At 40.2% G+C, this 13935-nt stretch overlaps 1 protein-coding gene across 2 annotated transcripts; it reads left to right on the top strand.

Moving 5' to 3' along the window:
• The first annotated feature begins 3162 nt into the window (after positions 1-3162).
• On the top strand, positions 3163-13526 carry LOC104957788 (sodium channel subunit beta-4). 2 transcript variants are annotated; one of them, XM_010785450.1, is made up of 6 exons: positions 3163-3457; positions 3696-4005; positions 7746-7909; positions 7996-8215; positions 8928-9057; positions 9268-13526. In XM_010785450.1, the coding sequence occupies exons 2-6, from the start codon at positions 3921-3923 to the stop codon at positions 9362-9364; spliced, it is 696 nt and encodes a 231-aa protein (XP_010783752.1). In that variant the 5' UTR covers positions 3163-3457; positions 3696-3920; the 3' UTR covers positions 9365-13526. The 2 variants fall into 2 exon arrangements, with proteins under 2 accessions (XP_010783752.1, XP_010783751.1); XM_010785449.1 differs by having other exon boundaries at positions 3708-4005.
• Positions 13527-13935: the final 409 nt, after the last annotated feature.

Below are 13935 nucleotides of genomic sequence, written 5' to 3' on the forward strand. Positions count from 1 at the left end.
AGATAGCAGAATACATGCATGATGTAGGCTACTATGGAGGGGACTCTGACAGAGGATTACTCACAAAGTAGCCTACATAGTAAAAGTACTTCATTTTATTTCTGGTAGAAGTCAAACTAGAACCGAGTCCAACAGTGTCAGTTTCCTTAACAACTTGTGGTAACAAATATTTGTATCACTCGTCAAATATAGCAGGAATGAAGAGCAGCTGATTTGAAAATAAAAACTCGAGAGACGGCTGAGTGACCACAGTGCAGAACCGCTGTATAGTTTAAATCTCCTAACAATGTTGTCCATTTTATACAAAGGCTTATTATATTTACAGCCCTTAATAACATCCATTCTCTGGGCTCAATATGTGTCTTGGCCGTTTTCGTTGTGATCGCTAAATTCCCCTTGTTTATAATAATCACCAGCAGGATACTGTAGTGATTCAGTGTGATTTTAGCAAACGAGTGCTTTTGTTTTGAAATCACTTCCGTGAGTTTGGCCCCGCCCCTCACTCCAAGGACCATTAGACTAGTAAGGTAAAAAGCAAAAAGCAAAAAGGCCTCTCAGACGCTCTTCCGTTTACGTGTTTAATAAAGAAAAACAATTGGACGGTAGATACACGGATTCAGATAACAGCTTCAAAACAACTATTTATGGTTATTGTAGTCTATGGTAAATGTGGTAAGAACAATTTTTACATTTTATTTATACCCATTATAGTCAAACTCGATCCCCTAACCGTAAAATCCAATATTACCACAGATGGCAGATTATTTTTAACAGTTTATTTTGTCTTTTTTTTTTACAGTGTAGCCTACTGCAGCTACTGTTAAATTATGCAATACAATTATAGTACAAGTAGCAGAAACCTTTTAATGTAGTGAAGTAAAACATGTGAATACTATTTCCACCACTGAATTTATGTTTTCATTATGTTTTGCTCTAACACTCCAACGCACAGAGCGCTGACACGTGTGTCCTTGTCTCTTTCCTTTGGAGCAGCACACATTTTGCTGCAGTAAGAGCAAGTGACACCTACGTGCTTTTAAATGCTGAGGTTGCACCTACATGGCATCTATTAATAATATAGGACACATGATAATTCATATATGTTTACTACATACCAAGTGGTTGTGTTTGTGTGACTGTACATGAGCACTCTGTGTTGTCCTGCACAGGTCTGCAGCAGCACCCTGTCTTTCTGCAGCAAAATGCTTTTTCTTTTTTCTTTTGCAGTTCTGGAAGAGTTCCCACCGCTGCTGCATTAAAACTCCAGTGGAGGGGCCTGCAGAGGAGAGCAGTGAGCCTGCAGCCCGGCCACATGATCTCTCACTTTAGAGTTTCACATCCGTCAAACCACTCCCCACTCTATCTTTACTGTCACCCAGCACCACACCTACTTCTATATATGCTTAATATGAACCATATTAGTTATTATTTGTGTTTGTAATTTACAGCTTATTAATTGTGTGCAGGCCCTGCAGGTTCCAGCCTCAATAACATCTATTACTGTTTAATTAAACACAGATGTACTTTGTGCACTCATCAGCCAATTACACACATTAGATTTTAATTTAATTTCTTCTAGTTTTGCTTAGTGAGTTGTGTCAATACCCTCTTTTCCCCTCACAATCCACTAAAACTTGCTTATGATATTGAATGCAATAGTATAACAGCTGACATCTGAATTAGATGTGTTTCATAAAATCTAAACAAATAATAGTTATTTCAAATTGAGCATGAGCTACCAAAGAAACAAGATGCCATTCTTAAACATCTGCATATTTGCATTATAACTTTCTCAATGAAAAACAGATTGCAGTGTATTTTCAAAGTATTGTACAGTATACATGTATACTGTGTGACCAATACTTGCATCTATCTTTGAAACTGAAGTTAAACCGAGCAAATTAAATTCCAGTTGCATCCTCTTACGAGTTGCAAACATTACCTTTTCTTCTCATGTTAAGGAAAAAGGATTTCTGTAAGCTGAGAAAAATACATCAGGAGGTTAAGTCCAAAATGGATGTGTAGCTGTCCCCTTGTCCTCTGCCTGTGTAACTGTACCTCGGCTCAGATGGCAAGTCACATGGTCTCAGTTGCATCCAGTTAACACTCACAATTCTCAATTTTTCCCAATATGAAACTCTGATTAACCAGTCACCAACCTTTTTTCTTCTACTGAACTCATAAGACACCATTACTGTGTAGTCACCTTCTATTTCCAGTAATAGATGGAGTTAGACAGGCATATGATCTTAAGTGTATGAATGCAACGTTAGCCAGGTTTAACCTCAACTTATCAAATCTCTGAGCTAAGCACTTCCTGCACCATGTCCTGCAGTGAATAGTGCAGACAGACGCTATTGGTCAGCTGTCGATGACTGATGCGTGGTTACATTTATGGGAAAGGAGCTGTCCCATTGTGAAATGACTACACACACAGCCTCGTATCATAATGTATTTGCTGCTGCATCACACTGATCACACTAGAGTAATGAAAGCCTCATGATGTACAGGACAGTTTGACCTTCGAGGCATTGAATGGGACACATATGCACACATCACCAGGGGACGTTGATTATCCTGAGCCAGGAGAATATGAGTCCCAGCAGGGGCATGCCTTTCAGGGGAAGGGGGGAGGAGAGGAAAGTGCAATCATAAGAAAACGTCTCCCACTATCAATAATATAGAAGACAACCAAAAAGGGTAACAGCTTTCAGAGGTTCATCCCATTTGAATAGAGAGTAGCAACTGGTTTATCCTGCTACTTGTAATTCTGTAAGTTTGTTCCTCGAAGGTGATGTTATCAGTGAGAGAACATGCCTATTCATGAATGGAGAGTTTTGGTGTGGGACTGTGCTGGCCCCGGCCCTGTGGCTGCATCACTCCTCTTCCTGCTCAACCTGCACTGCAGAACTTTTCTCTGATCTTCACAAACACTCTGACAAAAGTGCCTGAGTCTGCATTCACGCCCCGAGTCAGGAGATGGGGAGGAGGGTGAGGCAGGGAGGGGAGCAGAGAGAGGAGGAGGAGGAGGAGAGAATAAGATGGTTCGGGGGGGGAGGTGAGGGAGGGGAGACGGAGAGATGGGTGGGGGAGAGAGAGGTGGCATGCAGCCAACAGAGAGGACGGGGAAAAGTTGTGAGGGAGCCGGGGGGACGGGGCAGGGAGAGGAGTCGGCGTCATTGATGCTCTGCTGAGGGGAAATGAGAGCAGCGGCTTTTCCTCCTGTCCGTCTGTCTCCCTACATTTGTGTTTTTCTCCCCCCTCTCCTCTCTAATTGTCTCCCGTCCTGGCTGCCGCTGCAATGTGGCTGGCTCTGCAGTGAAAGTACTGGCTGGCTGGATTCTCCTTGACTGAACCCTGACTGTGCGCAGTGTGTGTAACTCCGCTGCTGTCCTATCCACACTGACTCAGCTGTGCAGCCTGCTGGCCTGTGAGAGAGCACCGGCTGCAGGAGCAGGTAACATGACAACACGTAATCTGTGCATGTGTTTTTTCCTTCAGCTTACCCCTTTTACATGGGGTGAAGAGTAGTTTCTAGCATGCAGGAAACACACACAAGCCTGTACCTTTACCTGTCCCGAATGTGCTTTTGACTTTATATCCTATTTTAACATGTCAGTTGATCAACTTTTTCTTTCCGCCCTGCTCTCTCTTTCTGTCCCTTTCTTCTTCTTTGCCCTCTGTCTAACCTACAGTCTCTTTCACAGGAGTGTAGTGGGGGCTGGCGGTCAGGCTCCTCACCCCCAGCTGCTGCAGGGGCACAGCTTGGACTTGTTTGGGCTGAAGACACCCAGACAGCAGCTTCCAGATTTAAGTCCAGTATACCAGAGAGGATAAGTTGCTGTAAAGGATATTTTACAAGTTCTCTGGAGCCCGCTGGATTCTGCTGCAGCAATTCTTTTGGAGCTGATCTTGCTGCCATGGAGGTCCAGTGGGCCGGGGTTGAAGTCCAGAGGATGGGCCCTCAACACACAGCTGTCGGCCTGATCTTCCCTCTGCTGCTTGGTAATGTCATGGCTCTCACTTTACGTCACCTCTCTTTACTTGCTATGGGATGCCACAGCTCGTGTGCACAGTGCCTCTTGTCTCTCACCTTTATTTTTTAAACTTGAGCTAATATGAGCATGTGTTTGTATTGTTATGCAGAGTTAGATCTGACATTGACCTTCATCAGCTCCTGACATACTGTACGCAGGTGTTTTTTGCATTTTTATTTAGTCCATGTGTCGGTACACTATAGGATTTACAAAAGAGCTTTGTTTTGTTGATAGGACTAGTTTAAAAGCTGTGTGAGTAGTCGTTTGTGGAGTTTATGGGTTTCATTACATCAGCAAAATGTGCTGCTGGGTCTGCCTCGAAACAGAAAGGACACAGACCATGACGGGTTCATAAAATGCAGTTTTCGGAGTCTTTGACTGATAGTGGCTGCACACTGATCTGTGATCGAAATTGCTATGGATTGGGATTGTATGTCCACAAAAGGATATGTCAGCAGAATAGATGCTCTTGTAAATGGAAAGCTGTGACAGACTATAGGCCCTGCCATGCACTGTTTATTGTGCTGGACCAGAGGTACATCTGCAGCAAAGTGCAGTAGGGTCACTTTAAGCAGTGTCTTGTAAAACATCAGGAGTGCTTTTGCAGTGCACGGACAGTAGGTAACTATGGTGTGGGTTATCAATGCAGTAATAGTTCAGCGAACACATACTTAATAGATAAACATCCATCAGACAAGGTCACTGACATTATTGTCAGCTCTAAAACATCCATTCAACATGACCAGTCTTTCAAAGTCGATCACATTAAAAGTCAATAATACATTTAAACCATTACTGTCCCATTTACACACGTGACCTTCATTGTCAGTGGTGATGTGCTGCCAGGTTAACATTGTAATGGTATTTCCAGGATGTGTTGTTTGCAGGTCTTATCTTTATTTAGAATGAACACCAAACAAGATGGCGGCCTATAAGTTAAACTGCATGGTAGACTAATTAGCAGGTGCAGGTGGCTAAGGAGCAGAAAGAAAGATGCTACAGCGGTTTCGTCAAAGCTTCAGCATTTTACAGGGCTGTAATGATATGTAGTGATCATATGTCTTAGTATGTTTGGCTTCCAACAGGCTGTTCATGTTGAATTATGTTCCACTTTGAGAGACACTGTTTTTTTGTTTTTTTTCGAAATCCTCATAATTCAAAGCAAATCACCTTTTACCTCAAATAGGTTGTTTTAGGACCCCCCTTGCGAAAATCTCAGTTTCAATGATGTGGGTAGCTTGGTGATAGCATTACAAAAACAAGGTTTGTTCTAGTTGACATATTTAGGCTAGAAACTAGAGCATTGCTGTTCTACTTTTATCTGAAGCACCATATCTTTACCTTGCAAAACAAAACTTGATTGGATACCTAAAACACAAATTCAAAACAGAGCCCTTACTGATTTAAGGGGGAGTAATGTTTTAATGTTTAGACACAATACAAAAGAAAGTCAGGCTCATTGAAAGGAGAACAGATACTTTATCAAGAAATTAGACTTGTTTTGTTCTTGGTCTCTTATCAACAGCTTCAGTACCTAGAGTAATGGTAGCATCATTATATTGTATCTTCATTGAAAACAAATATTTTAAGTACACACAAAGGAACACAAGTTGTAAAGAATGCAGAATGCAGAATGCACATCTTGCATAAGGCTGATCAAAAAGCCAGCGTAACACTAAACATTTGCACAAGGATCTAGGCGGGAGGGGTTGTTTCTATTAAAAAAATGTGCAAGCTCACTGTGCTGCATTGGACCAGCTGAGGAAATGGATTGGAGAGAGTGAGGTTTGTGAGATAGCCGGGGTGAGAGATGAGAATGAATCAATATCGTTCCCACATACAGTACGCCACAGCTCCGCATGGATGGAGCCGTATCTGCTGTTACGTTACTCCTCTTTGCTGCAGTGGTGCTTGTCAGACGTTGACCTTGACCATGTTATGAGCCAGGCGTAACACACTGTGCCCAAAACAGAGGGCACAATCCTGGGAATGTTAGAAACAGCACCGAAAATACAGCTGCTCCTAAAACCATTTATCTTATCCTGGTGTCAGGTTTTTTTGTATTACCTCTGCACATGTGCACTAGTTCTGCACAGCATCTTTTGGGCATGCAGTTTACAAGTCACACACTAGATGGAAGCATTAAGCACTAGAAGCCCATGGTGAGAGCATTCAGAGAATTGTAACAGCTGGTTAAATGCTAAAGTGAACCTATTTGTTACCTGTGATCTTGACACAAAACTAGGTGGCTAAATGAGAATTTAAATATCTGCTAAGTTGAGAACAAATAAGGAATAAGGCAAAAACATCTAATAAAAAAGACATGGCCGTTTTCTCTTTTGAATGGTGGAAGTCAAATGTAATTACAGGGACTTCTTGTCTGTGGTCCCTGCTGTACAGTAACAGTTCTTACTCTGGGCACAGCAGAGTTTCTCTTCTCTTATTTACATAAATGTCACAGGTTTTTGGTGCCATGTCACTGTGGGTTTGACTAGCCTAGTGCCTTAGTATATGTTTACCTAAAATAAGATTAAACTGGTTTCCAACAGAAACGTTCAAAGTGGGAGGCAGGAAAATGTGAATTTGTTCTAACGTTAGCTAAAAGAAGATAATTTAGAATAGCCTAAATGTGGGTGATTTGTTTAAAGAGAAGGAGCCGGAAGTAATGACTATTTAAATGTTCAATGAATCTGCTTTAGCCTATTAAAGATAATGTATGTTCGGGATTTCTTGCTGTTCTGAAATTGTATTCTGAACGTTAATTCCACCTTTAGTTAGTCGGATTTGATAAATTGACAGCTAAATGAAATGCAATGTAATGGTAAATGAACTGTATTTGCGTAGCACTTTATCCAGTCTTTACGACTCCCAAAGCGCTTCTCCACCCAGAAGTGATTATTCACCCATTCATACCCCATTCATACTGAGCAATGTGCCACTTGCTCACACTGTTGGCCATCAGGATATAGGATACATCGACATATTGACTACAGGGGCTGGATTCAAATCTACAACCTACTGATAGAAAGCCCACCACACTTCCTCACAGCCACATCACAGTAATCTGTTGATTGTTTCTCAATTAATTGTTTATTTTGAGTAGTCTCAAATCTGTGAACATTTTGCTACAGCAAGCAAATTATAACTTAGCTTAGCTGAGTGACATCCATAATAAGAGCTGTTCAAATTCTCTAATTGCTAAGGAAAAGTGCTTAAATGCCTTCTTTCTTATCACCTTAAGCACAAGTGACCCTATATAGACCATCCTTAATGAAAAGAAAGAAGGAAATGCTATCCCACACTTCATTTATAGTGATGGCACACAATAACATTCACATAGTTAGGTAGCCTATAGGTGCAGTCCAATTCTCTTTGCGCTGTAGTTTTCTTTTCTTAGTCCTTTCCGGTTAGAAAAACAATTCTATTATAATATAATTTTTACTCTTCAACCGCACAGAAGACTTTCTCTTGACCCCGGGAAAAGTTACTTCAGGAAGTACTTTCTCACGATAATGACAAGACTTCTCAATGCACGAACACACAGGAAAAATCTTTGTTCAAAGCTTTAAAACAGTCTAGGACATAACCCCCTGTAAAATTGCATAAAGAAGCACATGATACCCATTTCTCAAAATGTTGAAAGCTTGCTTTAAAGTAGACTGACACTGCTGCACTGTCAAATGTAATTCTATTCCCGTTCATCCTCAGGCGCGTGGTATGTCCAGGGCCTGGAAATGTCTGTGGGGAAGATTCCCTTCCTGCAGGCGGTGAATGGCAGCACAGTCTTGTTGCCTTGCACGTACTTGAGCTGTATCGGCATTAAAGACCTCTACTTCAGCTGGACGTTTAATGAAAATGGCACCATGCAGAAGGTAAGATCCCTCTAGTTGAGAGAAATGTTCAGGTAACTAACTGTTTGGAAGTTTTTAGATGATTGACTGCTTGTTGCTCCTGTCAGGTGTGCGATTCCATGATAGTGTCAGAGGAGTCGAAGCCAGAAGTGAATATATATCGAGAGCGGGTGGAGTTCATTGGGAAGAACATTGACCGCAACGTCTCCATCTTGCTGTGGAACATCACCTTCGAGGACGCAGGCGAGTGGACTTGTTTTGGACGCAACCCCAAAGAAAAGGGCCGGAACCACAGCACCATCTTCACCCTCATCGTGGTGGACGAGTGTGAGTGGTCTAAGCTGGTAATGTGGGTCATATATGTGAAGGAGGGATATGGTTTATTTTCCTTTCATCATATGAATGGGTTCTAAGGTGAAATTGTATTCTTATTAATTTGTATTTACATTTAGTAACTGCCCAAACGATCTTAAACCAGTCCAACATAATCTCACCTTGAACAAATATTTGTCCCTTTCAGCAACAAAAGTGGACCTAATTAAGTGGAAAATGTGCCAATCTGACAACACATCCCCTTAGATTTGACTAGTTTAACTATGTGCCCTGACATACTGTATATTGGCCAATCACAATGTAGGACAACTCATTGGGGCTAGCTTGATAGCCCCATAAGGTGCATGCTGAAGTACAAATAAACTAGAACATGCATTCATTTGTATGCTAATTAGATAAATCAGGCCACATATACATATAAGGCATATAAGGCATGTACTGCTGAGTAAAATAATGAAAATTACCGAAAATGATCAGATAAAGAATGTACATCGAACTTATGTATTTCTTTAAAAAAAAATTGAATGTATTTGAAATTAATTATTTGGTTACGTTCTCCCAACAAAAACAAAATTCAAAAGAGCTTATAGTCCTTCTGTTAAAAGTTGGAGAAAATGTTTATTTTTTGGAACCCCTCATTAAACGGATTATATATACATTTGTTCCCCCAATCATCATTCCTCTGGTGTTCTGTCCATGTCTGCAGTGAGGGTGGTGGACAACACACTGACCATCATCATAGCCTCTGCTGTGGGCGGAGGAATCGCAGGGCTAATGGCCTTCATGTTGCTCAAGAACTTCACTCTTTTTGTTCTTGCCAAGCTTGAGGAGAAAAAGTGAGTTCACCACCTGCGCGTTGACCAGCTATGTCACTTTTTCAGACTGTTTGATCAGAGCCCACTTTTAGAGGTCGGCAGGCAATTTCAAGTAGCTCAGATACTGTAAATGCTGAAGAAGATTTTTGAATGAGCTCAAAATGTATCTTTGCCTTGCCGTGCATGTACAGTTCTAACTTTGTCTTCTTTTTCCCCCTGACGCCACTGCAGTAAGGAGTGCCTTGTAACTTCATCAGGGATCGACAACACAGAAAATGGCCTCTCAGGATCCAAAGCTGATTCAAAACCAACACCAAAAAGGAAATGAGAAAGTGCACGTATATAACAGCATATAAGTACTTATAATGATGTACTGTTGCATATATTTGTATATGCACACGTGTTTGCACACAAGCAAATTCATTATGTTTAGGTAGGTTCTTAAAAACTGCCTGGCTGTGGCCTTCAAAGGTGAATACATACATGTGCACACAATGCTACTGCATGTGCACGGAAAGGTAGCTGTGCAGATGATATACAACTATAGCTTGTGCAAGTCAATGCACACAAAATTATTAAGAAAACAATATTTAAAGGATAATGTCACCTACCATAAACACTTATCCTCTATATACTGTATAGGATTCATATGTACTGCCCACCTTCCACCTGGAATCCCAAAGACCCTTTGCCAACACATTACCAGAAAAAACAACTGAAAGGTGTCTTTGTTTTTCTTTTGTGTGTGGCTTGCTGTATCTTATGAAATGTCCCTATTAAAGTTAATCTGCACTTTTACTTAATGTGACCTGGTGGCACACAGAGCCTGTATATCAGGTCCAAAAAGCAACTAGGAAAAACACTGTTACCAAGTTGCCCCTGGTTAGTTAACAACTTAACTATTAAAAAAATAATAGTCTGGAAATTCTTCAACTGATCGATTCCCCACTGTTCGGCAGGCTCTGTAAAATATAAACACATCAACATTGTATTAGATTTGTTGATTTATTTCTGGATTTTTGGTCTTTTTAAAGATTCCCAGTGGTCATCATCTGATACCTCCGCACCTAAAAGCATGCTTGTTAATGAGCATTAAGCTAAGTGTCTCTGGTTGGTGGTTTCTTGTTGAATTGGTTACATTAAAACCAAAGTATGCACACATTTTATTAGATTATGGGAATGTTTGTGTGAATGTTATTTATTGTGTGTGTGTGGGTTTATTCAAGAAAAAATACCAGCAGTTGTATATCATTTTGCACATATCAAAATCTGTGGCCACAGCCAGAGTACATACACATTTAAACTTTGACTGTTTTCATCCGAAGTCAAAACAATATTTTTTTGTTTAAGCGCTTGAGACAGGATAAAATGCAATGTAGTTATAGCTGGGCTGAATCCCTCTTTAACAAACACCAAATTCAAAGTATCCCTTTGATGAGATGGACATCTGAGTCAACATCAAATTATATGATGTGATGTCTGATTTATTCAAACAACTAACAAAACAAAGTGTTCTTTGTGACAGAATATTATAGGACTCAGCCCAGCTCTTCATCCTGTACCTTTCTGCTTGATATAAAACACAGGTGCCTGTTAGTGCTTCTATGCTCCTCTGCCAGCGGGGACAACTACATATTGCAAAACAGTTTATAAAGCTCAGCAAAAAAGTAATAATACAATAAGCTTCTGAACTGACATGATAGACAATCCCTTAAAAACAACCCCACCCCTAGAAAATGAATGACCCTCCGATGATGCTGCTTTTAAGACAAATAACCAATGCATTTTAAGCATGTGCAACACAAGCCAGATTTTAGATACAATGCTTGAAAACAAAAACACTTCCTTTTTGGAGAGGAAACATGCTCCGATGTACTAAGACTAATAGAGTCAGCTCTGAGGTTAACTGTAAATCCCATTGTATGCCATGCTAATTTCATTGTGCTAACCCTTGCTAAGGCTAAGCACTTTTTGGTGACGTCGCCCTGGACACTGTATGCCTTGATCAAACATATATTAGTACGGGCCACCTTGTAAAACATGACTTGTTTCTTCTTAAACAGAAACAAATCAGTCTGTGTTTTGCAATAAATTCACAGCAGTGAAAAGATGATCCTGCCCATGCATTCAGTAAATTAACACCTATTTCAAATGTTATCAACCCATTAAATGGCCGTTTATCAGTTGTTATCACTGCCATTGAATTGTAATGCTGTGAAATGGTCGCGATTTTAAACGTGGATTATGTAAAATGTAACAAAAACACTTTGTTAGGTTTAGAAGATAATGGTTTAAGTTCAAATACGTACATCAGTCACATAAGTTAAGTTATACGTAAGTAAAGTGTGTTACTGCTGTTAAGGACAACAAAGTATGTTCACTTTCCTTTATTATTAAATATAGGTCAAGATTTTATTCAACAGAGGACACAAATAGTAAGCCCTTGATTACAGTTGCAGAGATTGTTGCTTTAAAAAAATGTTTAGTCCCACATTGGCTCCTGTCATTATTATTATGGCTACTACATGTTGCAGCTTAACGATTTTTGAATGTCCCAGCGTTGGTCCAACTCACCAATAGATAAAAAAGGTCTACTGAGCCTACTATGAGGTAAATTAGAGCCATACCCCCTCAAATCATTGCTTTGATGACAACTGGTACAAGGCATTTATTCGGCTAATAAGATTTGAAGCAGGTGCATAAACATCCGTTCAGCCAGCCACTACTTTTTGCAATAAATCATCTTTAGCAACTGCACTGCAGTGAAAAATAATTACCATGGTTGTGCTGACCATGCATACAGTAAATAACCCATACATTCATACTCTAAATGATCATGGGATGAGGCCTCAGAAAGCTGGCACGGTATGGGGGCTGTAGTTCAAGCAGGAAATAAAACATGCCAAACAGGGATGATTCTTACTGAGCATTATGTTAGGAGATGAATGTATCTGCATCACATACTAAAGGTGAATACAATTTCCCCTACATTTACTGTTGCACATTTAAGACACTGAATGTCTGGCTTTAAAATAATTACCTCTGGAGAGTGGGACAAATGTGTGTGTGAGCTCTGGGTCAGATATGATTGTACCTCCCCAGTTTCAGCAGGTGTTAGCTCAGCGTACTGTACACTGTGAGTTTCTGGTGGTGTCTGAAGCTAATTTTTATGTTGACAATAATGTGCCTCCACATTAAAAAGACTACAGCCTTTAGTCACTGGCTTGAAGCAATATTATTAAATGGATGTGTGTGACACTTTAAAAACACGTTAATTTTTTTTGTACATGATTATCCAATGATGAGATCATAGATGCTTTTTTGCTATTCGATGCAGAGCTAAATATTTCAATACCACCCAATCTGACATGGTGAGTACGAAGCTAATATCTGCTTAGCTTAGCATAAATACTGGAAATGGGGAAACAGCTAGCCTGGCTCTTTACAAAGGAAACAATCCGCCTACAAACACCTTTAAATCTCACTAAGCATGACATATCTCATTTGTTTAATCTTAAGTGGCACTTAGAGGTGTTGGAAGTTAGATTTCATTTTTCAAAAGTGTTTGACAGGGCAAGGCTAGCTGTATCCCCTGCTGTCTTTAAAGCTATGCTCAGCTATCATTTCAAAAATATCCCATTAATTAAGTTATAAACCAGTGGACTATTTGCTATAAAATATTGAATTATTATTTAGAAATAATTATCAATTTTGGGCCTATTTGATGACACTGATGGAAAGGCAAAATTGCAGAAAAAGCTGAGGTCACTTCATTGTCCCAATTATTGGGATCTTTAAAAAAACAACAACAAGGTCATTGCAGGTAGAAGGTGCAACGTGTAATATATACATTTATCATATTCCTTTACAATGTTAGACTCAAGAGAAAAAAATCCACCTTGGGGAAGAACTGTATGAATTGGGTTTTCAAGATATCAGGTCTTAACCTCCGGCTGTTGCTTTAAAAAATGGATAGCCTACAATGTTTAGCAAATTATTTTATGGCAATCATTTTTTTTAACTGTTGAAAAGTGGGTTTTCTTTGACTGGCTAATCTATGTCAGTTGTTGTCCTGTTAGACTTCAATGAGTGAAGGAATTGAGAATGTTTTTGGGCAGTGATTGTGTCAATGAGGGCAAATGATGACAAGCAACTCTATGCAAATCACAAAAGTGACAGTTTGTCACACTGCACCTTTGAGTTACTGTGACAGTTCTGTGAGCAATACAACAGTGTGAGATATCCTGGATCAGTGGAACATCCAGAGAGGAGTTTGGAGTGGACTCGAGCCCCTGTACTCGATCAGACCCTGCAGAACGTACAGACTCACCAAGTCATGCTCCACCGCTGCTCTCTGCACGCTGTGTCTCCATTTTCAACCTTTCATCTGTCCATGAGCTCTTAATGTCTTTATTATAGAAACACAAAATCTAATAAAGTTTTTAATCAAATCTGATCTGTGCTGTTTGACTATAAAGATTACAACACTACATCTATTTTTTTTGCACTTTTATTGTCATTACATAGTACAGGTAGTATGTAATGAAATGGTTTCTCTGCATTTGACGCATCCTAGTGTTAGGAGTGGTGAGCTGACATTATGCACGGCGCCCGGGGAGCAGTGTAGGGAACGGTGCCTTGCTCAGGGATACCTCGGTAGCACTTGGTCTTGCCGGAACTTGAACTTCCAGTTGCCAAGCCAAGTCCCTATGGACTTGTTTTTTATATTTCACATTATTAATCCATAGGCTATCTGTAAAGTAACTAAAGGTATGTAGTGATCACTGATTGACATAATTCACTCATGGAACTACGGGTTGGGGGTATTGTTCCACACGGAGACATATGTTGACTATGTACTGTGTGCCCTCCTTTTCTTCTTCCCTTCTCTTCCCGGGC

This window comes from Notothenia coriiceps, unplaced genomic scaffold (genome assembly GCF_000735185.1).
Source record: "Notothenia coriiceps isolate Sejong01 unplaced genomic scaffold, NC01 NC01_scaffold00027758, whole genome shotgun sequence".
NCBI classification, from domain to species: domain Eukaryota; kingdom Metazoa; phylum Chordata; class Actinopteri; order Perciformes; family Nototheniidae; genus Notothenia; species Notothenia coriiceps.

Coding starts and splice junctions, on each gene's coding strand:
- LOC104957788 (XM_010785450.1), top strand. CDS start 3,921: ATGGAGGTCCAGTGGGCCGGGGTTGAAGTCCAGAGGATGGGCCCTCAA. Junction 7,910..7,995: donor AAAATGGCACCATGCAGAAG/GTAAGATCCCTC, acceptor TGCTCCTGTCAG/GTGTGCGATTCCATGATAGT. Junction 9,058..9,267: donor GCCAAGCTTGAGGAGAAAAA/GTGAGTTCACCA, acceptor ACGCCACTGCAG/TAAGGAGTGCCTTGTAACTT.